This window comes from Coffea eugenioides, chromosome 4 (genome assembly GCF_003713205.1).
Source record: "Coffea eugenioides isolate CCC68of chromosome 4, Ceug_1.0, whole genome shotgun sequence".
NCBI classification, from domain to species: domain Eukaryota; kingdom Viridiplantae; phylum Streptophyta; class Magnoliopsida; order Gentianales; family Rubiaceae; genus Coffea; species Coffea eugenioides.
In genome coordinates this window covers 5,316,666-5,342,623 of record NC_040038.1, presented here as the reverse complement: position 1 = coordinate 5,342,623, position 25,958 = coordinate 5,316,666, and the positions used below count along the sequence as shown (strand labels likewise).

General features: G+C 37.5%; 4 protein-coding genes across 4 annotated transcripts; 3 read left to right on the top strand and 1 right to left on the bottom strand.

The window, feature by feature from the left end:
- The first annotated feature begins 298 nt into the window (after positions 1-298).
- On the top strand, positions 299-4,944 carry LOC113767567 (probable protein phosphatase 2C 8). Its single transcript, XM_027311705.1, has 10 exons — positions 299-744; positions 857-965; positions 1,102-1,138; positions 1,269-1,313; positions 1,897-1,949; positions 2,505-2,666; positions 3,111-3,194; positions 3,809-3,898; positions 3,991-4,038; positions 4,639-4,944. Exons 1-10 carry the CDS (start codon positions 413-415, stop codon positions 4,747-4,749), a joined length of 1,071 nt encoding a protein of 356 aa, XP_027167506.1. The 5' UTR covers positions 299-412; the 3' UTR covers positions 4,750-4,944.
- Positions 4,945-5,174: 230 nt separating this feature from the next.
- On the top strand, positions 5,175-9,105 carry LOC113767970 (WAT1-related protein At3g18200). The gene is made up of 9 exons (XM_027312177.1): positions 5,175-5,364; positions 6,420-6,436; positions 6,523-6,737; positions 6,866-6,928; positions 7,025-7,141; positions 7,222-7,465; positions 8,073-8,231; positions 8,355-8,506; positions 8,630-9,105. The coding sequence occupies exons 1-9, from the start codon at positions 5,175-5,177 to the stop codon at positions 8,793-8,795; spliced, it is 1,323 nt and encodes a 440-aa protein (XP_027167978.1). The 3' UTR covers positions 8,796-9,105.
- A 2,460-nt stretch (positions 9,106-11,565) lies between these two features.
- LOC113767617 (T-complex protein 1 subunit delta) lies at positions 11,566-13,614 on the bottom strand. Its single transcript, XM_027311769.1, has one exon. It carries the CDS (start codon positions 13,515-13,517, stop codon positions 11,901-11,903), a length of 1,617 nt encoding a protein of 538 aa, XP_027167570.1. The 5' UTR covers positions 13,518-13,614; the 3' UTR covers positions 11,566-11,900.
- Positions 13,615-14,664: 1,050 nt separating this feature from the next.
- On the top strand, positions 14,665-25,023 carry LOC113768195 (DExH-box ATP-dependent RNA helicase DExH3-like). Its single transcript, XM_027312460.1, has 19 exons — positions 14,665-15,258; positions 16,398-16,552; positions 16,639-16,726; positions 16,864-17,100; positions 17,565-17,660; positions 18,111-18,299; positions 18,395-18,554; positions 18,655-18,785; positions 19,336-19,503; positions 19,583-19,855; positions 20,281-20,475; positions 20,618-20,821; positions 21,002-21,071; positions 21,212-21,360; positions 22,733-23,038; positions 23,225-23,284; positions 23,433-23,585; positions 23,699-23,809; positions 23,947-25,023. The coding sequence occupies exons 1-19, from the start codon at positions 14,866-14,868 to the stop codon at positions 24,415-24,417; spliced, it is 3,609 nt and encodes a 1,202-aa protein (XP_027168261.1). The 5' UTR covers positions 14,665-14,865; the 3' UTR covers positions 24,418-25,023.
- The last annotated feature ends 935 nt before the right edge of the window (positions 25,024-25,958 follow it).

The following is a 25,958-nucleotide window of genomic DNA, read 5'->3' as shown; positions in this document are numbered from 1 at the left end:
CCATCTTTTTTTAATCTAAATTATCACAAAAATTCCAAAAATAAGACGATTTATTTAGTCTTAGCTGTTAATCATGGGCTAAATATGATAAAAGATCTGATGAAAACATGAACAATATGGCAAACTGAGTGTATTAATGAGTCTTCAAACAAATTGAGGAATCAAAAAGTTATTACTTCCTTTTCTGTGACCTTTATCGCGGAGAAAAGGGAATTCGAGGGGAGTGTAGTATAAAAACTAAAAAGTTAGTTGACCTGTCCCGCGAAGTTGATCCATTGTGGTACTTCTTCTCAAATCTCACTTCTCTGTCACTTCCGAGTCCTGACGTCATTATCTCCTTCTTCTACCACAAAAGTTAGGGTTTATACTTTCTTCAAAGCTGTCCCCGCTCTTTGCTCGTATACAATCAGAAATGGTGGACGATTCAAAAACGACAACCAGCCCTGATGTGAATAGCAAACGTGAAGCCGAGTTACCCGAGTTAGTCTCAGCCTCGAAAAAGCCCAGAACTTTAGCAGAAGAGAAACAGACTTCGGAGGCCAATAATAATAGTAACAATGTTAGTAGTAACGAAAACGCTGATTCATCACAGGAGAATGAACATAAAGACAAGAATGTTGAAGAAAGGAGGTTGTCTTTTGCTGTAGAAGCTGATGCAGCTGAAGATAAAGGTTCGAGGCATACTATGGAAGATGCTTGGGTTGTTCTTCAGGATGCCAGCTTGGATTTTCCTGGGAAACTAAGGTTTTTATTCTTGTTCTTGGGTCTTTTTTGATAATGCGTAAGTGTTGTTTCTTCCCTGTTTTTAAAGATTGAATCTTTCTTCTTCTTTCTGTGAAATCTAAAAAATTGGTAGGTGTGCCCATTTTGCGATATATGATGGACATGGAGGTCGACTAGCGGCGGAATATGCGAAGAAGAATTTACATAGAAATGTTCTTTCAGCTGGCTTACCACGTGAGTTGGTCTGTTTTGCTTTGGTCTTATATATGTTCACCTTACTTAGTCCTTCCTTTAGTTTTTGGTTTTCTTTGTTTGATAATATGCTGTCTTGGTTGATAATTGGTTTTTTGTTTCTTCCTTTTTGGTTGAACGTTACAGTTGGATGTTAAAGCTGCGAAGAAAGCAATACTTGAAGGTGGGCTTTTCTTTCTTTTCCTGTTTCAGGACCTTTGTTGAATGTCCAAGTTAAAAATTTGCCAGTTCTTTAGACTACATTGCACATATTAAATTATTGCTTTCTGGCTTTTTGCTTTTCTGGGAGACAGGGTTTCGAAAAACTGACGAGTCTCTTCTTCAAGAAAGCACTGCAGGTAATCCTGTTAATTATCTTCTCACCTACGGACTCTGTGATCTCTGTAGACTAAGCATTTTATGAATTGAGGAGAAGAGGGTACTGCTGCAACTATGATTACCAACTTGTACTTGGATACAGCAACCCAGTAACATTATTTCAGGATTGAGGATTACTAAGGGCTTAATTGATTTGGTGTGACATTTGATGCATTGTTGATGTTCACTTTCCACTTGGACTTATAATGCATTTATGGAAAATTCTTTGTAATTCGCATGGTCACAGTTTCCAGCTTCTTGGTTGGGATAGCCTTGGTGCTACATCCATTTGGGATGTTGAATCATCTTTTGATTCATTATCCCATTTTTCTTGTGCTTTATTACGGATTATTACATTTACATTTTGCATCCTTGAAATATGAGATTGAGATCATGTGGTGCCAACATTTTTACATCCTATGTGTGCTTTTAGTTACTAAATTATGTTCCTTTTTTGAATCCTTTTATATGCCTTGCATAGTTTTCATGCCATTGCAAATTCACTAGATAAACTGCTACCAGTGATTAAGCTGCATTTGATGTGGTATTATACACGCTTGACAGGAGGATGGCAAGATGGTGCTACAGCCGTATGCGTTTGGGTCTTAGGCCAAACAGTATGTCTTTATCGTCTCTGTTAACTGTGTCAAATCAAGTCAGTAGTTGGGGGATGTACCCCATCAAGAGCTTTTACCTAGATGTCACTTTGGAAATTGGAAACTCTTTGATTCTATGTGAATGTTCTTAGACTTATTCTCTGCCCTTTTCCATCCTGTTTGTGTATGCAGTGATCCATGGTACTTTCCATATACAATAGACCAGAGATCTTCTAGGCTTGTAAACTTTCTTTAAAGTACTTTATTACTTTGATTTTCTTTAACTTCTTTAAGAACTTTTACATTTTCTTTTTGTTTGAAGATTTACCTGGCAGGAAGAGGAAATATAAGGGACAGTTTCATATGAGAAAAAAGAAACTAAGATGGCACATTAATGCTTAAAAGTAATTTGTAAATTAGCACATGGAAAGATTTATGAAGCCAGAGATAAAAAAAAAAAAAGAATTTTGTTTCCCCTTCTCCAGTTTTAATCTCCCCCCACCCCTGGATTAAAAGATGTTGATCCTTTTTCCCCCCTATCAGCTGCAATTCTATAACAGCACAAAATATTTGTAGGTGTTTGTTGCTAATATTGGCGATGCAAAGGCAGTGATAGCCCGATCAACTGTTGTGGATGGATCGCAACACAACTCTACAACTACAGACTCATTAAAGGCCATTGTGTTGACCAGGGAACATAAAGCCATATACCCACAAGAACGAGCACGCATCCAAAAGGTATATTTGTTAAATCCCCCCCCCCCCCCCCAACAAAAAAAAAAACAAGAAAAATGATATGGTGAGTTGTTGGGTAGTTGTAGTATTTGGAACTTTCTTAGAACTTCAGTTCAACAGGGTATTGTGCTTTTATCTTTTTGGTTAATTTGCTAAATAAAATTAGTAAAACTGAATGCATGTGTTGGCAAATTCCATAATTTGAATGAGCTTTGCCAAAATAGTTAATGTTGATGCTAGGAGAAACTGACGGTTTTAGATGGCTTCAAGTCATCAAAAGCTGCATTTGCTGGGTCAAGTAGATGGTATCCTAGAAGAGTTGGATCACCTATGCTTGAGTTTTTTTTTTAAATTTTTTAAAATTATTTTGGCCTCTTGGATTAACCCAGATCATATCAACATTGTGAATATCGAAAGTTTCTCCTCATGAATATCCATGCTCTTTAGGCTGGCGGTACTGTAAGTTCAAATGGACGTCTACAAGGGCGACTTGAAGTTTCTAGAGCTTTTGGAGATCGGCAATTCAAGAAGGTTTTTACTGCTACTGCTTGCCTCCTGGACAACTTTCTTTTGCACCTACATTTGATCTGTTCTGTTTCTTGCCTTCAAAAGTGCATTCATATCAAGGAAGTTGATATTATATTTTCTATATGCAAGCCTTCTTTTTGTCCATATGTTCTGCATGTTTGAACTCATCAAAACTTGATATTTTAAGATTCTGTTGTTCCAAAGATTGAAGCGTTTCTCTGGGGCTATTAACTTTTGTTGTGCTGGTAATTTGATTGCCAGGAAGTAGTGGAAAGGTTGGCAAACATAAGCATGTTTTCAATTAAGTTATTAATGGGGGATTTCTTGATGAATGAGGAAGGGAGTTTTCCTGTTTTTGTTTTATCACTTCTCTTTGCCATGGGACGTGCAATTTTGAGTCCTCTGTGTGTGTGTGTGTGTGTTTGTGCATCTTTTCTTTTTTACTCTTTTTTTTCTTTTAAATTCCTGTTAAATGGTGGTTAAATCCAGGTGGAGTTTCTGTGATTAGGTGATTTTTGTTTTGGATAACTGTGATGTTGAAGGATTACAAGGTGTATCTTTTTTTTGTTTTATGTAGGTTGTTGGCACTTATGATATTTAGTTGCCTTACCATGCAGGTTGGTGTGGTTGCAACCCCTGATATTCATTCATTTGACCTTACAGAGAGAGACCACTTCATCATTCTTGGATGTGATGGCTTGTGGGGAGTATGTGTATTAGAAACTTTCCTTTATCAGTTCCTCCAGGTTCCTGGTTCAAATTAATGGCATACATTATTGATACTATTTTCTATCATTAGGTATTTGGACCTAGTGATGCTGTTGAATTTGTCCGCAAGTTGTTACAGGTTTGAAACTTGTACATATTGGTTTTATTTGTTCTGCCTTGAACTTGTATCATTGCTGCTTACCTGTGTTATCAATATAATGTACTACCGATGAGCTTTTGGCTAACGAGCATTTCATTACGATTAAATGTCCAATTAGTGGTGCACTTAGAGTTGTATCTATCTGTGACAAGGATGTGAGCTGTTATAAAAGTTGCCATCTGGCAGTAGTTAATTCTTCAGTTGCTCTTTCCCCGTTTCCCAACGTTGTATCCCTGCTCATGTGAATAGTCTAGACTCTTTCCTGCTCAATGCACATAAACTATGAAGATAGTTCATAAGGTGTTAAGAGTTGTGTGTTTGGAAAAAATTTTTGGTTGCGTGACAACTGTGTTTTTCGGTCACCTCTTTATCTTCCCAACCACCTTTCACATCACAAAAAGTATTACACTACCTATTCTAAAAACATCCCAAATAATCTCCTATCTGAACACACATTTTGATTTCTGAATTATTGTAAAATATATAGTGTGGAATATATTTCTTTAAAAGTTTATACATGTGAGAGAATTTGAAGGCTTTAGGATTGCAGCGTGTTCAACCTTTGTACTCTTCTGGCAGGATGGTTTACCTGTTGCAGTGGTGAGCCGCCACCTAGTTCGTGAAGCAGTCCGTGAGCGCCGGTGCAAAGACAATTGCACTGCAATTGTTATCGTTTTTAGGAAAAATTAGCTAGCTATAACTGTTAGAAATGTGCAACTGAGGTGCTACTTGTAGAGGAGTAGTTCTGTCCTCTTTGCTCAGCTCAGTTTGACAACATAGCTTTTTTCTGTTTTTTCCTTGATCTTGTACTGTAAGCATGGTTGTACGATATCTTTCTGTTTAATGTGCCATTCCATTGAGAAGGGGAAAACTTTGCCTGTGAGATAGAGTTTTGTACTACAATTTCAAGTTTACTGTTACGTTTTTTTCACCCGTATTCTGCTTGCATTTAGTTTCCTTTGGATGCAAGATGTGCAAAAGAGTAGCAAAACAAGGACTTCCACGGTGACGAGCATGGGAATAATGAGGTAAAATAATGCAAAAATACTCAGATATACAGGCAAGAATACAAAAGAAAAAGAAGCAGATGGGTTGTCACTTGTCGGTGATGCTAAATGGCTGTGCATGTTAGTTCTGATTTGAAGCAGAGCCGAGGCAATTGTATTGCTGTACTGAATCCACCAAAACCAAACTTTTCCATCAAGTTGTTCGCTTCACATCAAGATGATAAGGAGAGATCCCAATCGAGCGCAGAAAGAGATTTTTTTAACCTTATTCATGAATCCTCTTTCAAAGGCTTCCAAGGTAAAACAAAAGCAGAAAAGCAATCCTCGTTAAATTCGGGGGTTTTGGCAAGACTGCAATGTGGAAACAAGAAGAATATTCTCCCTTGGGCACAGTCCCACCATATGAACTTTTGTCTGGTTCATGATGATCCACAAAACAACTGAATAAACATCGAACCTGTTTGGAAAATTCAATGATTTGCACAACATGGGTTGTCAGTCTAGTCGTGGCTTTGGGGGAGCCACCCCCTGCAGAAGCAGCAGAACACATATTTTATGTACAGAGGTTCTAACATTTTAAAGATACGATGTATTTGTTCCCAAGCAGAATATATCTTACGTTAAAAAGCGTAGCCTTAAAATTGGACGTCTAAATGCAGTTACATGCATTAATTCTTGTTCTCTTATGGGGTCTTTGCCAACTGATCCGAGTATCTATCCACCGTTTTACAAAGTTGCAGTTGCCAAATTGAAAAAGGAAGGATTCTTTCATCTTGATTTTTCCGGTCATCAACCAATTAACAAGTACTAGCTACTAACCACCGTAAAATAGACAAATTGACATCAATTAAGTTCTCATCCTCATATTTAATCATTTGCAGCTAAATTCAGTGAAATAAAATTATATGTGCTGTCACTTGGTCTTTTTAATCATGTATGACTGATTCTATAAAATCAACTCATTTATGCGGTACAAAGTAAACTATTTTGCATTTTTACTTACTAAGCTCGAAGACCTAAACTGTTTCAGTTTCGATTAACTTTGTCAAGCTCACAATAAATGAAAGAAAATAAAAATGGAGTTATGGTCAATGTATTAAAAGGTCAGGCTCCCCATTCAAGTCTTCAACTAACTTGCCAACACGTTCCACCTCTTCATTGTCTCCTTAACAAAGTTCAGTTTTCAGTCAATAATCCAATGAGATTTAGATAAAGCAAAATCTCCATAATCAAAAGATTATGTGCAAGCCATAATAGAAACATACATTTAAATATGTATCCCTACAATCAATGCACATTGTGCATTATTTGGATACCATTTACATCTTATAATAACTCTAAATGATTAATCAGCATATGATAGTGAGGCTGTACGTTTAGCCTCCATCATGCATGTATATATCTAGCACTAGTCCGTTTGTCCTCGCAGTACTTTACGATTTAACACCCTATACAGAAACAAAAGAGAAAAGAAGATATGGGACAAGGAAGCCCTTCATCTGAGAAAATGAAGCTGCTTATTGCACTGCTCATTTTGCAGCTGTGCTTTGCAGGATTTCACATTGTCTCTAGAGTTGCACTTAATATTGGTGTCAGCAAAATTGTATACCCAGTTTATAGGAATATCATTGCCTTGCTTCTACTAGGACCCTTTGCTTATTTTATGGAAAAGTGAGACTTCAAGCGTCCTAACACAGTTTGTCATTTGATATCTCTTTTTGAAAAGAGAGTTCACTTGATAGTTCGATTTTTCTTGTTCCAGGTTGCTCATAACTGTTCTTTCTGTTTCCCTTTCACAGGAAAGATAGACCACCTCTTACTTTCTCCTTGCTGGTTGAGTTTTTCCTCCTAGCATTAGTGGGGTAAGTATTACACTAATGTGAAGTATCAAGCAAAGTGCAACTAAAGTCGATTTGTGGCTTTCTTGAGTCTTTGATCATTTGACGTTTCTCCTTCAGGATCACAGCAAACCAAGGATTTTATATCCTAGGTTTGTACTATGCATCTCCAACCTTTGCTTCCGCTATGCAAAATTCAGTTCCAGCGATTACATTTGTCATGGCATCTGCTCTGGGGTAAGCAAGATTACTTTTCATGTTCTCTGAGTGCACAGAGTTTCAAAATACAAATTCTAACAAATTGGATCTCCATTCAGACTCGAGCAAGTTAATGTTGCGAGGAGGGATGGTTTAGCTAAGATTCTGGGGACCATAGCAAGTGTAAGTGGTGCTACAATCATAACCCTTTACAAAGGTCCTCCCCTTCTCCACCACAGCCCGGAAAGCAAATCGTTAGAAGAGGACATGCTTTTCTCTTCAATGAAAAAGCAGAATTGGACATGGGGCTGTGTCTGCCTTCTCGGCCACTGCTTATCTTGGGCTGGCTGGATGGTGGTTCAGGTGTGCCTAAAACTCAATAAATTGCTTCATTCTGCAGTTCATACTAATGTTACACTTACAATCATGTGCTTGCTGTTGATACACTTGAACACTATGTCACATAAATCGACGTATTGAGAGAATTCAAACGCGGATGAATTTGAATCACGGGAAAGTCTTTTATCTAATCATGGGAATACCTTACTAGAATGCTACTGATTGTTGAAGAGGCATTAGATATTAAGATTTCACAGTCAAATGATCATTACTAGTCATTTTGTCAGCTTAAGATAAATCAGTGAACAATATGGTTGCTCAATCCTGAATTGGAGGAACATCCTTAGTTGTAGAAATTTAGTTTGATGCCAACACAAGTTGGCTCAGTTCGTAAGGACGGGCCACTTATTCATAAAAAGGTCATGTGTTCGAATCTCGTTATCGATATGAGAATTATGTTGGTGGGCTATCTATAAAAATTTCTATAAGCGACTTATAGGCATGCACTGACCCGTGGTAGTGACCGAAGTCAAACCCACCCAAGCTTTTTCGTAAAAAAAAAAAAAAAGAGTCTGACATTCTATGTCATCAGCATCTAGCCTTATTAATTGCTACTTGAACTGTTTTTCAGGCTCCAATTGTTAAGAAGTATCCAGCAAAGTTGTCACTGATCTCATTTACATGCTTCTTCGGATTGATCCAATTTCTGATCATAGCAGCTTTTGCAGAAAGGGATCCCAATCACTGGCAAATCCAGTCAGGGGAGGAGATTTTCACTATCCTTTATGCTGTAATGTTTCAAATCAAATGACTTAAGTACTGTTTCATACTCACTGTTCTCCATCCTAGGAGCTTGATGTAAAACCTTCATCAATCATACAACCTAATTAACCTCCTATACTTGTTACTTTAGGGAATTGTGTCTTCGGGGATCGTGATCTCTCTTCAAACTTGGTGTATTCAAAAAGGAGGTCCAGTCTTCGTAGCCATCTTCCAACCAGTTCAAACAGTATTAGTAGCTCTTATGGCATATGTGATTCTTGGGAATCAGTTTTACACCGGAGGGTACGTCAAAGACTTTGCGAAAAGGAAAACAAAATGCAACTTCTGCATTCCAATATGTATCTCCAGATTCTACAAACTCCTTCTGTATCTCCAAATTCTTTACTTTTTTCGACTTCTCTGCAGGATTGTTGGAGCAGCTCTTATTGTCGTTGGACTGTACTTAGTATTGTGGGGGAAAACTGAAGAGAAGAAACAAGAAAACAAAGATGCTAACGAGACATTGACAAAACATCTTCTTGATGACAGCAATAAATCCAAAAATCCCGTTGCTCAATCTGACATTCCATAGGATATCGACTCCATAGAGGTTTACAATAACCAAAGGATGCTGCTGGACGTGAATATTATTGATCATGATATTGGAAGGAAATATCCATATGGTCAGTGAAAAAGTAGCAGCATCTCAACATGTAACTCTCAGTGGATTCTTTGACCTACCGAATTAGTAATAATAATTTTCAAAATGATCAACCTGACTTGGTTAAGCGTGCAAGTGCAATGAACAGAGCTTAAGGCGATCATTGTGTTCTCGTATTCCCCTTTGTCTTCGAAAATTGAGAGATATCCCACTGACTGAAGACTGCAATTAAATTGTCTGATTTAGCTGGTTTGCCCTGTATAAATCAAGCTACTGAAGTAAAATTCGTTCTCGAAATATATACTAGCAAAATTTACTTATTCCTTGATGTCTTGCAGAAGACATCTGTATTTGTACCTTCTTGAATTAAAGAAATTTCAATTATTTTAAAGTTGAATGTGATTGGATTGGATTTGTACATAGTTTACTATTTGTCTGAAGGTTGATCGTTCTTGTTTTCATGGTTACTTTTTTTTTTTTTTTTTGTCTATTGTCACCGTCTACAATTACTCCTACTACTAGTCATACTTTAACCTATACTAGAGGAGTGATCCAACAGGACCGCGAAAAATCGACGGAGACTGAACTACTATCGAACCATACGGATGTATTAAATACCTGTATGAATTTTAAAGAAACCACATTAAGTGACAACTTTTTGATGGAAAATAAACTTTAAACCCTTAACCTCCCACTCCATAAGACGTGATGGCCAACTCCTCCTCTGAGGAGGTTACTCCAGCCATTAATCTCGTTCTTCCTCTCAATGACCAACAATCAAATCCTTAAACTACCCGGCAACACTAAACACCAGGAACTAACATGATGACAGAGAACAGGGTTTGTTCAAGTGATTATTTTCTTATGAAAAATAGAATGGCAGTTTCATTGCGAAACCTTACAAGAACTAAATTCATGCATGGATCATTAATTTTAATAATCAAACTAGCTTCATATTTGGCTTCATTTCAGTTATCGAGTGTGAGGTCTACAGCTCCAATATAAGTCCAATAATTATAACAATAAATCAAAAGGGAGACGTTTAAAAATGTGGAAAATATGAAAGAAAAATCTGACGAATTCTTCAAAAAGGATGTCTAACAGTTTAGTATATGCTAGCTTAACCCGAAATAATTGAAATGGTTGATTGTCCTCTGTTCGATGCATGAACATACAAACACAAATATCTTTGTATGATAATTAATGAAATAATATATCAGTCAACAGTCCCTAAACCAAATCTCTAAACACTTGTTCCATCAATAGCATGCGCTAGCCGCTAAGTCGCCAACAGACCGTATCAGACCTCAGAATCCAATTTCGAGTCCAAGTGGGCTTCTTTTAATTTTCATTTTTCTTTGGACGACGGATAGCAACAATCACATAACGCCCATTACCACCGGTCGAATAGCCGAAGCCATGTTAGTCTCATCACTTGATCATAGTTCAGAATTCTTATTCAGATAGGTCAAGAGAATCCACCGACTTACAGATGGTAAGGTGCTTCTAAGCTTTATGCAAACACATTCAAGGAAGGGGAGAAAAAGGATCTTGGTCAAACTTTTTACTGGTACAGATGATAACAGATATCCAAGTCCCAGTAGCATTAATACATTTCAGATCCGTCAAGGAATACGTATGTCATATATTGAGGTATATAAAAGGGTGGCAAAAATTTTGAAAGAAAAGGCTATGTCAACCTTTAAGCTGTAGGTCTAGCCCCAGACCATCAATATCACCAAAATTTTGCAGTAATCTAGCAACTACAGTTGGGAAACCGCCGCAAAAACTAGACACAACTCTTGCTCTGGGTCATATACAAACTATCTAGAGTGCTCCCAATCATCGATCCTAGACAGTAGACAAGTACAACACTATAACTTGAAAATACCATCTTGACACTTATTTCAATATTGATGCAGCTGAAGAAAACAAAATATCTTTGAAAGAAATCATGTGAACAATTTCGTAAGACTGACTCCTGAAACAAATTATAATAACTTTTGCTTCTAAACACGTCAATCAGATAAAAAGGCTAATAAAGTTGTACCCTTAGATGTGAACATCCTGCAGAAGTGAAATTACACCCCTGATTACAGAGATTGCCCTCATACATACATAGAAACACATACAATACACTAACCTAACAAAGTCTCATTTCCAGGCAATGACACCATGAAAATAAACCATGATGATCGAAATCCAAATTTGGTCAAAAGTGTATATGTTCATTCATATACACAGATTACAAGATGATATGCTATACCAAGTAGTCTTCAGATAATTTAACTAACTTCTGCCTCTACAATGTTAATTAAAATATATTTCAAGAACAGATCTCAAGCACCCTCCTGCCTCCATGTAACATATGCTTACAAGTGGAAGTTTCAAAGATCTTAAATGTTTCACTTAGAAACAAAATTTTGAAAAATTGTACCTACTTTCACTGACTAATCTGAAAGCCATAGCATCTGACAATCAGGAGAAACATTCCAAATGACTGGGCTAGAAGATCCTATTCCCAACTCCACCTATCTAAGAAGAAACTAACAAAATATTTCAGCTCTTACTCTATGTCATTTGCGTAAACAACAATAACATACAAGTAGCATTTGCAGAAAATAGCCTACTTCTCGTAACACATACCTTACTTGTATACAAATACATTACAACATACAAATTTTGTGTATCCATGTAAAAGTTGAAAAACAACCATGTCATAATCATTAATCATGTCGAAGAAAGTAAAATTAACAAGAGAATGAAATCTGAAATGATTCCACCAAGCTTGTATTTGAGCAATTCATCCAGCCAATGAAAGAAAAACATACATCCTAAGCATACAATAATAAACAGTAACCATGAGGATCATTAAAGCAACAAAGAGGTCAGATTCAACAATAGCTGACAAAAATGACCCCAAAATCCCTTTTTAGACATAAAATAAAAAAAGTAATGAAACCACTAGTACTATCAGCAGAAGTAACCAAAACACAGACAGCTTTCTCATGGACCACATTCACTGTCTGTTCAGCTCTACCTTACGGTAACAATGTCATCAATCTTCAAAATCATCCGCACACACTCTGTCGCCAAGGTAATTGCACTAGTGCTCACCAACAGTGGCTGTACCACATTCTCCTCCAAGATGTTAGTTATCTGACCTTTCCTCACATTGATACCAGCATTAATTTCACCCTGTGCATGCCTATTCCTCAGTTCAGTAACAATAGCAATCGGATTCAACCCAGCATTTTCAGCCAATGTATAAGGAATCACCTCAAGAGCCTCAGCAAATGATCTCACACAGTAACCCTCCATTCCCTGCAATACCTTTGCCCAAGCACCCAACTGTCTTGATAGTTCAATCTCAGGTGCCCCGCCACCAGCAATCAAAAACTTCTTGTTCACCAAGCACCTAACCACACACAGGGCATCATGCAAGCTCCTCTCAGCCTCATCAATGACCAACTGATTTGATCCACGAACTAGCACACTGGTAGTTCTTCCCATATCCTTAATCCCCGTAATTTTAACAAGCTTCCCACCATCTCCAAGTGAGACCTCCTCCACCAATTCTGCAAAGCCCAACTTCTCTGCCTTGAAATGTTCAATATTAGCCATTGGCAGACAATTCAACGTCTTGGTGATAAACTCAATCTCATCCCTCTCCACATCCTTGATCACCAAAATCTTTGCCTTAGCCAAATAATGCAATGACAAGTCTGTCACTGCATCCCTCAAAATACTCTTCTGAATCAACAAGACATTACATCCAGTTGCCTTAATCTTCTTAATCATCCCCAGAATATAATTCCTCTCTTCCTTCAAAATCCTATCCATCTGGGTATAATCTGAGACCACAATACTTTGCTCAATATCAGTTTTGGGAGGCGAAATCTGAAACTGTATTACAGCAATCTTAGCATTTTCAACTCTAGTCGGCCCGCCAGCAGCATGACTAACCTTCTTATCAAAAACTAGGCCTTTCACCAATTCAGTATCATCAACCGTACCCCCTAGTTTCTTGACAATTTTGATATCCCTCAAATCAACTAAATCAGGTTTAGCAGGGTCCACAACAGAAAGCACAGCATCAACAGCTAAAGGAGCTAAGAGGGTGGAATATTGCGAAACTACCTTCGAATTCAATGCCGTGCTCGCTGACTTCACGAGCGATTCGCTGTCCGAGAGCTCAACTGGAACAGCCATCGCTGTGAGGACCTCAACAGCTTTCACTGAAGCTTTATGTAGGGCATCGGAGATGATCGTTGGGTGAATGCCGGATGTGAGGAGGGAGAGACAGGATCTTAACAGTGCTCCTGCAATAACGACAACGGTAGTAGTACCATCACCGGCCACGATATCTTGAGATTTGGAAAGCTCGACGAGGAACTTAGCGGCGGGTTGAAGGACTTCCATTTTGTTAAGAATGGTGGCGCCGTCATTGGTAATAATTACTTCGCCGTTGGCTGTGGAGATCATTTTATCCATGCCCTTGGGGCCTAAGCTTGTGCGAACAGCATCAGCCACAGATTGGGCGGCGGAGATGTTAGCCATTCGGATGTCGTCTTTTCGCTTGTTGTCGACGAAAGTATCGGTCTTTGATGAGGATGCGCGTGGGGCGGAGGCGACTGCTGCCGGAGCGGCCATTGTTGAGTCTGAAAATCGAAGAGTGGAGAAAAACCCTAGACTTCAGCGAGGGAGAGGGGAGAGCGTGTAGAGTGGAAAAGAAGCGGAGGGTTCTGGAAATTGAAAATTTCGTTTTGGGGGTTTGGGGGGCAATTTGGGTACTCCAAGAAATTTCCGAACTGAGGGCTTGCAATGATGCAGTGTAGGCGGGTTGGGCTAAGGTGTGTCCTGACTCCTAACCTAATCAAGCTTAATTCTTGACAAAAAAAATTTGGATAATTCAATTTGAGCTGGGTGGGTGTATATAAGATTAATTCTACAATTAAATTTTGTTAGTGTATATATTGTTATTATATATAAAATTAATTTTTTAATTTTATATATCAATCAAGTTTAAGTTTTGACCATATATATAAGATTAATCTAGAATTAAAATTGAATTATTATTATTATTCTATGATATAAAAAAGATAAAAATTCTTATAATACTATAAAAAAAAGTTCAATAAAACTTTACGTATTCGTTGATTTTTTTTTTCGGATCTGAAGAATATCCCGAAATTATCCAGACTAATTACCTCAGGTTAAACAGAGCTCGCTTCAAAGATATCCAGTAATGATAGCACGTAGGGATCAAACCTGAGATCTTACTGTAACTACAGACTACCAGTCTCAGCCGAGTTACCCACGGGAAGCTCACGTATTCGTTGATTGAGTCTCGAGATATTTGATTGACTTGTATAATTCTGAGTCTTTGAATTGTTCAAAAATCGAGTACAATTAAGTTATTCTAAGACGTTTTCATTGCAACACTTTGTTGTAACTTTCCATGTACCAATTTAGAACCAAAACGATGGCTAAAGTCTAGAGCTGGCAATGGCAAGCAGGTTAGGTATAACAAAGAGGAGCATTTAGGAAATTCATAGGGAAAATGTTAGTAGGATGTAACCTAAATAAATGTTACTTAGGATTTTACCCAAATGATCATCCATCCCACCAGAAGGAAAATAATCTAAAAATCATCAACCAAATGTAAAAGGAGTAATAGTGATGGGTAAGAACAGCAAGTGATCCTGCAAATTACACATCAGTTCAAATTTTGGTGTTTTCATCTGCCCAATCCTAAGGCCCAAAGTATAATAGCAGCAGCACTCACAAGTCACAACACCAGAGCCAGCCAACAACTGCCTGTAACCACCTGCTTCCCTCCTCAATCCTCAAATCCCCCCCTCTCCCACCTCCCTTAAACCCTAAGGGGCCTAAAACCCACAACAGTGATATTAATCAGCTCAAATTCTCAATGGAAACTACTCTGAAGATTATCAGCCCTTAAAAATTAAAACTTTGTAGAGTGTTTAGTCACTTTACCATGCCTAGTTATTCTCCATTTTTAGTTCGTGGTCTAAGACTCAAGGCCATCCCACTTCTGACCAAACCCATGTCTTCTTTCCACTTAATCAATCGTAGGTGCCATTTTTATTCTCAAAATCCTATTCTGTTGCGCCGTCGTCTCGTGCCTCAAAACCACAGCTTCAGGGCTGGCTTGGTCTTAACTAGTTGCACTTGCTCTGCCTCCAGCTCTTCTTCTTCCGGCTCTGTTGTGGTGAAGCGGATTAGGAAAGATGGTTATTCTTCTTCTTTTTCAATTCCCCCACCTTATTTTTATCAGCAGAGTGCGGGATACGGGAGGTTTGCTTATGATGAGTATGCTTCAGAGGAGGATGATTACGAGTCTGATCGCGGAAATGGGTCTAGAGAAATGGTGAGTTCTAGATTTTCATAAGCTGTGCTGAATTGGGTTTATCGAAATTTAGTTATACCGTGCATTTTTTGTACATTTACTTCCTTTTAATTTTGTTTATGCCAATATGACTCGAAGGGCTCATCTGTACTTTTTCATTTAGTCCGGAAACTCGAGCTTCCTTCCTCATGTGATGATTTGGCATGTGTTAGTTACTGATATGTAGTTATATTTGGTCTAGGTATGTTTGGTTGCTATAGGAATGAGCTATAATATTTATGGGAATTGACATGCTATTTTGGATGTTGTTCTTCTTTTCTTTTTGGGCCATTGGAAGTTTTTGAAACAGTAAAATGATGAACTTGATGATATGAGATGATAAAAGTTATAGCTTTTGATGACTAATTATCTGGAATTGGAGCAGATATTCTAAAATGTTTTTGACGGATGTGTCTCAAGTGTTGCACCCTCCTCCTATGTCGTCTTTAAACTCACACACAAAAAAAGCTCTTCAAATAGAGGTATAACAGTTGCCATACAAGTTATACATGAATGATAAAATTGGAAAACGAAAGGTAATTGCTAAAGCATTGGACATCTAACATTGGAATTTGTATGTTCATGGAAAAGAGACAGTTTGAGAAAATTGAAGTTGAAAAGTTTCCTCAGCGTCCCATTTATTTTACATTTAATGTTAACGCAAAAAATTTTTTTTTTTTTTTGAGTTTAAGAGTATGGTAGCTTATTTGAAGCTATAAACTCCTACATTTTTAGTTGCTTGATTTGGTTTTCTTTCTGTATGCCTCCATATTTTCTGACGAGAACAACTCATTTTCTCTGCAATGCTATTTCTGCTCAATAACTGGAGAGATTAATTTGTGTTTCAGTTGAATGTCTGCTTCTTTTAGGCAGGAAAACTGCAATTTGAACTGGTATAATGGTAGTCATTTGGTGTGCTTACTTGTAATAGACTATTATGATTATATGATTTAGTATGACATATGACAAAATGTTTTCATCTTATTCACTATGGCTTCACCATGAACTTAAAAGAAAAAAGGAAAAAGAAAGAGAAAAAAAAAACATGTTCCTAGAAGCAAAGTACTTGTCATATGGATTGTCAGCACATTTTCCTCCAATGCTTTGTATTTCATCACCAGTGTGCTTCAACCCTTGACAATATTGAAGAATGGAGGAGGAAGCTTACCAGGCTTATGCACAATGAAGATCAACAAGAACTGGTATCAAGGGAGAGGAAAGATCGACGAGATTTTGAGCACCTCTCAGTCCTGGCAACAAGAATGGGCTTATATAGGCATGTTAATATTCTCCTACAAATAAATTTCTCTTTTTTCTTTTTCTGCTTTGTGTTTTCAATGTAATTTGGCTATCTTATTGCAGTCGTCAGTACTCCAAAGTAATTGCCTTCAGCAAAGTCCCATTGCCTAATTACAGATCAGACCTTGATGACAAGCGACCACAGAGGGAGGTATGTCGTGGTGCAATACTCTTCCATTTCTTAGATTGCTTCCTGTTGCAAGGTCAGAGACAGAAGTAGGTTTAGATTCTGTTGACCCCATTCCTTAAATCTCTTGTACTTAATGTGCACTTTTTTAAAACTTATAGGTGGTATTGCCATCTGGGTTGGTAGGTCGAGTTGACACTTATTTAAAAGCATACCTTTCTAGAAAGGCCAAGAATAAGGAAACCTTTGGACACAGTTCCCTTCCAAGGAGCAGTGACAAGCTTTCAGCTAATGATGATCTTTCAGAGTGTCAGGAGTCCCCTACACGAAGTGTTGTTTCTGAGAGAATTCTCCAGCGACGTAGCTTGGACATGCGTAATAGACAACAGGATTGGCAGGTTTTCATTATCCTTAGAATTTGGAGGAATAATATCTTCTAGAATTTATGTGCTGTAATAAAATTGAGTTTTACTTCGTACTTCTTGTCTCTAAATTTTCAACTTTTCATCCTTCTTTAAGCAAATCAGTTGATTTGTTGAATAAGCTTTTTGCTCAATTAAGCCCATTACTAATAGTTTTGTGCCATTGAACTTGATTTCGGTCCAAGTTTTTTTTTAGTTCTCACAAACATGATGGTACTCCTTGTCATTCAATTATGGCTGAAGAGATTCAGACGTCATGCATTTTCCTGTTCCTACCAAAATATTGCTCAAAGTATTGTAACTAATTAAAAAATTAGTCAATGAAACTGTAGGATCTTACTTCTTTTTTTTTTTTCTTAATGTCAATTTGCCTTGCGTATCTGCTTCCTGCAAGCATGATTAATTCATTACTTTTCTGTACTTTTCTGTCTTAATGACAGGAATCTTCTGAAGGCCAAAAGATGCAAGAGTTTCGAAGGAGTCTGCCTGCTTATAAAGAAAAAGAGGCACTGCTACATGCCATTTCCAGAAATCAGGTTATTGCTTTTTGCTCGCTCGATATGCTGCATGTTGCTTTTCGAATAAGTACAACAACACAGAATTCTTATTCAGTATTTTAATTTCTCATGGCTACTAATTGGGTCATCATGGAAGTTTGGCATCTGTTTTAGTCTTCATTTCCCTGCGTTGTGTGGGTATTATGTTGCTCGATAACTAAAGAGAAGGATTATGGTCAATGTCGAGGCATGTCGATGACTACTCATAAGTATAGTGTCATGTTTCATGATGCTTTTTTTCGTCCCACTTTCTTTTTGATAACATATTTGCTACTTAAATTTGGGAATTTCTGTTTGTAGGATGATATTTTCTCTGTCAATGAAAATCTTCATTCTCATTGTTCCCTACCCCCCGTTAACGTTATTCATATTTTTAGTAGAGTACAGGATTTCTTAGGTGATATGGTTGTGTTTGAATCTATTTTGCAGGTGGTAGTTGTGTCTGGTGAAACTGGTTGTGGTAAAACCACACAATTGCCTCAGTACATTTTAGAATCTGAGACTGAAGCAAGTCGTGGGGCTTTTTGCAGTATTATTTGTACCCAGCCTAGACGAATCTCTGCAATGGCTGTTGCTGAAAGAGTTGCTGCAGAAAGAGGGGAGAATTTAGGAGACTCTGTGAGCTCTTTGGACATTCTGGTGTTTAATTTAAGTAGTTTATCCTGGGACTTCATTGGTAACTCTCTTCTATTTGCTGGTTCATCGTTTTTAAGGTTGGTTATAAAGTTAGGCTTGAGGGAATGAAAGGAAGAGATACTCGCCTTCTGTTTTGCACTACTGGCATTCTTTTGAGGAGACTACTTGTTGACAGAAATCTGCAAGGTGTTACTCATGTTATTGTGGATGAGATTCATGAACGTGGAATGAATGAAGGTAATATCATAATTAATGCCCTCTTTGCTCTGTATTTTTGTGGTCTTTCTGTAGTCATTAGAAAAGAGAGTGTTTCTTACCATGTCTTCACCTGCTGCAGATTTTCTTTTAATTGTCCTGAAGGATCTTCTTCCTCGTCGACCAGAACTGCGATTGGTATTGATGAGTGCAACTCTTAATGCGGAGCTCTTTTCCTCCTACTTTGGTGGTGCTCCAATGATCCATATTCCAGTGAGTATGATGCTTAAACTGTTGCATCTATCAACTGCGACATTTTCTTTTCCTCCGGGCTGATTTCTTGAATTTACCTGCGAATGTGATGCAGAAATGTCAATTTATTTATCCTATGAAAAATCCATTATTGACTTTTTGCCCTGTGCTAATATCTTGATTTTTTTTGTGCTTATATCCTTCAGAGTTTGAACTTGTCTGTTGGTATAGTGAGTTGAAGCCCCTTTAGCTATGCCCTATATATAAGAGGATAAGAAATATTGTGGTGAAGATAAAACAATATTTGTGGTGAGAAAAAACAATATTGAGCATTTTTTCCTTTTGTACTTTGACTGTCTGTAAGATAACGAATTGACAATTCTGTGTGCAGTGGCCAATGGTTTTTATTTCTTGATCTGATCTTTGTGCATGGTTCTGCTTTTCTTTCCACAGGGACTCTGTACTCCTACATTATTTCTGTGTGGAACCAATCTAACGTTTTGTGGTTTTTTGGATATTTTAATTGCTTCTGAAGTGTGTGCTAAGTTTGACACCACTTTTGGATTCTCAGGGTTTTACCTACCCAGTTCGCAGTCATTTTCTGGAAAACATATTGGAAACAATTGGGTATAGATTAACTCCTTATAATCAAATTGATAATTATGGCCAAGACAAGATGTGGAAAATGCAGAAGCAGGCTCTTAGGAAAAGAAAAACGCAAATTGCTTCTGCTGTGGAGGTATCTTTCTGAGGTTATTGTCTGCTTGTCATGTTGTTTGTTTTGGATTGTCACATCTTGAATGTTAAACTTGCAACAGGATGCTCTTGACGCTGCAGACTTTAAGAAATATAGTCCTCGGACTCGGGAGTCACTATCTTGTTGGAATCCTGATTCTATTGGATTCAATCTTATTGAGCATGTACTTTGCCACATATGTCAAAGAGAAAGGCCTGGTGCCATTTTGGTTTTTATGACTGGTTGGGATGATATTAATGCTCTAAAGGATCAACTTGAAGCACATCCACTTTTGGGTGATCCAAGCAGAGTTTTGCTACTTGCTTGCCATGGTTCCATGGCCAGTGCTGAACAGGTAGTTTTTCACTTCATATTTTCTCATTTTAAAGCTCCTTTTTTCCTTTATTTGCCTCTGCGGTGGTTGGGGAAGCTCATTAATTGATTCAAGGAGTAAAATCATGATCTGCCACATTCTTATATCTTTCACAGTATTGCTAAAGCTGAGACGTGTTGTGGTTGCTCACTGTTTAGTGTAATTAAGACTTTCTCTAAGATTATTGACTTTGAGAGTAGACATAAGATCACTCTTTGGCTTTATTTGTTGTTTTGAATTTTGATGTAAAATGTAAGCCTCTTGGCTTTCTTAGAGAAGCACCATTTTGCTGAAGTCTATGGATCATAAACCTATTTGATAGCAGAATTTCATCTTTTCTTTTGTTTGATTTTATAAGCACTATGTCTAGTTTCCAAATCTGACTTTTGACTGGTTTGCAATATCAGAAATTGATTTTCAATAAACCTGAAGGCGCAGTGAGGAAGATAGTGCTGGCTACCAACATGGCAGAAACAAGTATTACCATTAATGATGTTGTTTTTGTTGTGGACTGTGGTAAAGCAAAGGAGACATCTTATGATGCGCTGAACAACACTCCATGTTTGCTTCCAACTTGGATTTCACAGGCTGCTGCTCGGCAAGTAAGTTTCTTTTTCATTTGCATTTGCTGTAGTACGTAGCTTTACTTTGGTTTCTGGTGTGTGCCATGGAAATTATTTTAGTTGGTTACATTTGGAATTTCTTATGTTTTATTTCATATTAAAACGTTTACCTATTTTGCAGAGGAGAGGAAGAGCTGGGCGTGTTCAACCTGGCGAGTGTTACCATCTGTATCCTAGATGTGTACATGATGCCTTTTCAGATTATCAAATGCCAGAACTTCTTAGAACTCCGTTGCAGTCATTGTGCTTACAAATTAAAAGTTTAAAACTTGGGAGCATATCAGAGTTCCTGTCTAAAGCTCTACAGCCACCAGAGCTACTTTCTGTAAGTGTTTACCTAGATCCGTTTGAAGTAGCCTCTTTTTTGTAGGGGCACATGCATGTTCAGTTTGTAAATATTTTTCCCACACTTGTTTGGTTGTGTTGTGAAATGAAGCTTATTTTTCTTGGACAGTATCATTCTATTATTTCTCTGTTTCCACCAATCCTAATATTTTCATTTCAGGTTCAAAATGCTATCGAATATCTTAAGATTATTGGAGCTTTAGATGAGGATGAGAATCTTACTATGCTAGGTAAAATATAAGTTATAAATATTTTCGTGTCCTATTTCTTTGTAATGCTCTTTCTTCTTCTTCTTCTTCTTCCCCCTATTGAACTCCTTTTTGGAGTCACTATAGAAAAATAAACGTACTAAGATATACTTTTTCTGCAGGGAAAAACTTGTCAATGCTTCCAGTGGAGCCGAAGTTAGGGAAAATGCTCATCTTAGGGTCTATTTTCAACTGTCTAGGTCCAATATTGACAGTTGTTGCTGGTTTGAGCGTTAGAGATCCATTTTTGATGCCATTTGACAAGAAGGATGTAAGTAGAAGATTTGTTAGATGCTTTATCTTTGTCTTGTGTTGGCGCTCATGTAACATGAGATTTCCATTTCACAAGGATGCTATTTGTCTTTTTCGGCTTGAATTCTTTTTTCTTCCTCTTGGGGGGTAGAAATTCCATTGTTGTATTGCTCTAAATGTCTACTTAAGCTGTCCGAATTGAAACTTTGGCATCATCGTTTGTGCTTAGCTTGGTTGCTGGTTAAGTAGACAAATCTAGATTGCAGAATGACTCTCTTGGTATGCCTCATGTAAGAATTGGTGGTTACTGTTGATCATCTCTGTTGTTATTCATAGAAATTGAAAATGGAAGACTCACTACTAGATGTTATTAAATCTATATCCACTAATTGCTTAAAGGTGTAAAACTAAGCTCTTGCTTTTGACTCTCGTCACTGTACCCCCTTTTTTTTCCCAGAAACTACTACTCTTTCAGTTGCCAAGTCTTAACACTGTCTATTTTGGCACCCCGTTGCCATTGCAACACACTTTGAAAATGGAGGAAACTGGTTCTGAGCATATGTTCTTCTATATGCACTTTTATGATGTCTTCTTGGTCTAATATGTCTAACATTGATTGAAGGTCAGTTAACATTCTGTGGCCCTTTATAGATTGGCTGATCTTTTCTTTGTCATTGTTCCTGAGTCAAGAATAAAGTTCAACAACTATTCAGTCATAAGATACTTTTGCCTTTCTAGAAATCGATTTGCCAGCTATTAGCCATCTTCCTTAGAGCTATGCAAATGGAGAAAGATGAGCTTTGCACAAGCTTTATCTCTTGGTGAAGTTGTTTGGAAATCTGTAGTTTGCTTATATTACCTTTGTAGCTAATATGATCAGCAAATAGTCTAGTTTCTTAGTGCAGGATATTTTGACAAACAATTTGCTTTTTTCTGACCTCTGAATTTTATCTGAATGAGTAAGCAAGGGTTTCAGAATTTGGAAGGTTGAACAGTTGGAATGTGTGAGATAAGTTGTTGCTACATGTTCAATTTTGAATTTCTATTTGCGTTGCTTTCCCAATGAGTGATAATCCAAAGATAGTCCAAAAATGTTGTTTTAGCATGTGCTCATTCTCATCAAGTTGTCTTGCATCTCAACGAAGAGGGTTCCTTAGCATGGAGGTCTGTGTTGAGCTTTTGAATCATCTTCTCATTTCCTTTTGAACTTTGCCAACAACTCCAAGAAAAAGAACTTCAAATAACAAGGATAATTAAAGGAAATATCAAATTAGAAGTTGGTATATCTGGTTTTCATCATACCCATTTCATCTGTCGTTTAATTTTTTCTGTGAATTTTAAAATATAGATTAAATGAATTTCCTTAATGTTCTTCTGTTCACTGCTTGCAGCTTGCTGAGTCTGCTAAAGCCCAGTTTTCTGCCCGTGAATTCAGTGATCATCTTGCCCTTGTCCGGGCTTTTGAAGGTTGGAAAGAAGCTGAAAAAGAACAATCTGGATATGAGTACTGTTGGAGAAATTTTCTTTCTGCACAGACCTTGAAAGCAATTGATTCCCTTCGGAAGCAGTTCTTTCATCTCCTCAAGGATATTGGTCTTCTTGATGACATTGAAAGTTGCAACCAGTGGAGCCATGATCAGCATCTCATTCGAGCAGTTATCTGTGCCGGTCTCTTCCCTGGAATTTGCTCTATTGTGGTAAGTTGTTCCATCCCTCCCCTCCTGTCACTGAGTGTTTTCACATTGATCTTTTGTTGGTACCACTTACCCAACAGCCTTTGTCGAATGTTAAAGTAATCTTTTCCCTTCTTGGAAATAAAATCCCCTTAATGACTGATTGGCACATATTTACAAATCATTGACTGGGAAGCTGCATGATTGCAGAACAAGGAGAAGTCAGTTTCTCTCAAAACAATGGAGGATGGTCAAGTGCTTTTGCACTCTGTAAGTTTCATTCAACTTAATTTCTTACAATTCGTTATTATATTAAGCCCATTAGAACAGGCATGTCATCGGTTTATCAGAGTTGTAATTATTTTTTTGAATGCTGGCCCTTGTCTCTTTCCTCTCTGCTGGTGCTTTTTCTGCTCAGAATTCCGTGAACTCCCAAGAACCCAAGATCCCATATCCATGGTTAGTTTTCAATGAAAAAGTGAAGGTGAATGCAGTATTTTTGCGAGATTCAACTGGTGTGTCTGATTCTGCGGTTATCTTATTTGGAGGGAATGTCTCTCAAGGGGGGCTAGTAAGTTTCATGCCTACTGTAAAAAATCATTATAGTCAGGCAATTGATGTTGACGAGTGTCCTTGCCATTTAAATTTTCCCACTGCTTAATGACCATCTTCCTTTATTCATAGGATGGACACTTGAAAATGTTGGGAGGGTACTTGGAGTTCTTCATGAAACCTACTTTAGCAAGTATATATGTAAGCCTAAAGAAAGAGCTTGATGAACTCATTCAGAAAAAGGTATGTAGGACGCTATAAAGTAGCTCTGTGCTGGTGCTCTTCCAGTGTCACCATTTATTTAATATCCTTGTTTTATTCATATTCGTTGTCTTTTAACTTGTGTGCCTCTGATCGTATGCTTGGTCTTCATTTGGCAGCTTCTAGATCCTAAGCTTGATATAAGCAGTCATGATGATCTCTTATCAGTAGTGAGATTCCTCGTCTCACAGGACCAATGTGAAGGTAGATTTGTCTTTGGCCGCCAGATGCCAACATCCTTGCAAAAGGCCAAAATTGGAGAACAAACTGGCACGCTAAGTGTGGGTGGTGGACATAATTCAAAATCTCAGCTTCAGACATTGCTTGCCAGGGCAGGACACCAGCCACCGATGTACAAAACAAAGCAACTGAAGAATAACAAGTTCCGATCCAGTGTCATGTTCAGTGGACTGGACTTTGTTGGTCAGCCTCGTGGTAGCAAAAAAGACGCAGAAAAAGATGCTGCTGCTGAGGCTCTGCAGTGGTTGACTGGTGAATCCCAATCAACCCACGATACAATTGATAATATGTCTGCCATTCTAAAGAAAAGCAAGAAGAAACAGCATCTTGATGTTGCAAGGTGGAGGTAATCAATCCGAAGACTTGAAAGGATGTTACCTATCTTTGTTTCCACCAAGAGGTGCTCTTGCTTCCAGTATCGTTGGTTTCTGGTGAACTGCAAGTTGGAAAATCTTCAAGGAGAAGATTTTTAGTTTGCAGAGGATAAATGCTGATCTCAAGATTGTACAAAGTCCTTGTAGAGGAAAGAGTCACCAGTTGGTGCTGGAATTGGCCATTCCACCACAGCCAATTGATTGACGGAGGTAGCTACACAAATTGCTGGCGTTGACTGCTCAAGGCCTATTAATCTGAAACTACTATGGCATCAGCAACAGGTGGTGCCCGCTGTATATATACTTGGTCTCAAAAGGGAAGCCCTGATTAGTGTAGCGACCTCTTATGGATACTACTACTTTTGATTCTTTGGAGAGGTAAAACAGTGTATATCCCGCCTAAAAAGGAAGATTTGGAGGGACGGGGATATATTGGGATGCGGAAGGCAGGGATTCGTCCCGGAAAACTGAGAGTTTGGCCTTCTTGTCCATGTATTGCTTAAACTCAGTTTTACGGGACTTCAGTTTCCGGGACTTCTCTTTTACGTAATAGAATTATAACAAGTATTTTGCATGTTATTATTTGAAAACTCTTGCTGACTAAAGTTGAAACACAACTTTGCAAGATGAGCAGCATAAGATTAAGGGTAAATTACTTATAAACCCCAGTGATTTTACATAATGCCAGATGACTTTCGTAAGATTTCAAATTAGGCGCATAATTCTTCTATAATTTTATGTAAAGTGAAAAATGGATAGAATATATAATTAGTTATATTGTTTATACAAAACGTGCTCTAAAAGTGTGTGATAAAATCTTAATTTTTATTTAACTGGGTGATTTTTGTATATATCCACATAAACTCCCTATATTTTTATACAAGTTAGATAAGCCATCGATTGATTTAACAGTTAAGTAAGAATATTATTAGTATTTCAATTAATGACGTTATATAGGTTATATTTCATTGAGTTTTCACTTTACATAAAATTACAAGGGATGAAATGGATGTCTTGAAATGTTATGAAGGTTATGTGACAATAGACAAAATTATAGGGGTTATATGTAATTTACCCTAAGATTAATGAGGTTAATGATGTACAGATTGTGGGAATCAAAGTCCTTCCACATCAGCCACCAGAATACTACTACTAAATAACGGGCATTACATCAACTAGCATGATATTCATTCCCAAACGTATTCAATGGAGACAAAGGAGGAGGGAAATACCCTTGTTAATTTGGACGGGACATTTAGTATCCGTCCCAACGGGCCGAAAGTCCGGAGGCATAAGGCGTAAGCCTTGTTAATTTTTATTTTTTAAATATATATAAATATGATATATATTATGAAAAAGTCATTTGGAGATATAAATAATATAATAAAATTAAGAAAATTTATACAGATAAAGAATTATCATTGTATAATTCTAATTAATAATTTAAGAAACATACATATTAATATTAGCTGCACAAAAAAAACAGAACAATTAACATTACAAAAAGTTCAATTTTA

What these genes read in the sequence shown, in the direction of transcription:
- LOC113767970 (XM_027312177.1), top strand. Translation starts at nt 5,175, where the DNA reads ATGGCTGTGCATGTTAGTTCTGATTTGAAGCAGAGCCGAGGCAATTGT. An exon ending in GTCATGGCATCTGCTCTGGG is followed by an intron (nt 7,142 to 7,221) that starts GTAAGCAAGATT and finishes ATCTCCATTCAG; the next exon opens with ACTCGAGCAAGTTAATGTTG. An exon ending in CTGGCTGGATGGTGGTTCAG is followed by an intron (nt 7,466 to 8,072) that starts GTGTGCCTAAAA and finishes ACTGTTTTTCAG; the next exon opens with GCTCCAATTGTTAAGAAGTA.
- LOC113768195 (XM_027312460.1), top strand. Translation starts at nt 14,866, where the DNA reads ATGCCTAGTTATTCTCCATTTTTAGTTCGTGGTCTAAGACTCAAGGCC. An exon ending in TGCCATTTGACAAGAAGGAT is followed by an intron (nt 21,361 to 22,732) that starts GTAAGTAGAAGA and finishes CACTGCTTGCAG; the next exon opens with CTTGCTGAGTCTGCTAAAGC. An exon ending in CTGGAATTTGCTCTATTGTG is followed by an intron (nt 23,039 to 23,224) that starts GTAAGTTGTTCC and finishes GCATGATTGCAG; the next exon opens with AACAAGGAGAAGTCAGTTTC.
- LOC113767567 (XM_027311705.1), top strand. Translation starts at nt 413, where the DNA reads ATGGTGGACGATTCAAAAACGACAACCAGCCCTGATGTGAATAGCAAA. An exon ending in CTGGCTTACCACGTGAGTTG is followed by an intron (nt 966 to 1,101) that starts GTCTGTTTTGCT and finishes TGAACGTTACAG; the next exon opens with TTGGATGTTAAAGCTGCGAA. An exon ending in TTGTCCGCAAGTTGTTACAG is followed by an intron (nt 4,039 to 4,638) that starts GTTTGAAACTTG and finishes CTCTTCTGGCAG; the next exon opens with GATGGTTTACCTGTTGCAGT.
- LOC113767617 (XM_027311769.1), bottom strand. Translation starts at nt 13,517, where the DNA reads ATGGCCGCTCCGGCAGCAGTCGCCTCCGCCCCACGCGCATCCTCATCA.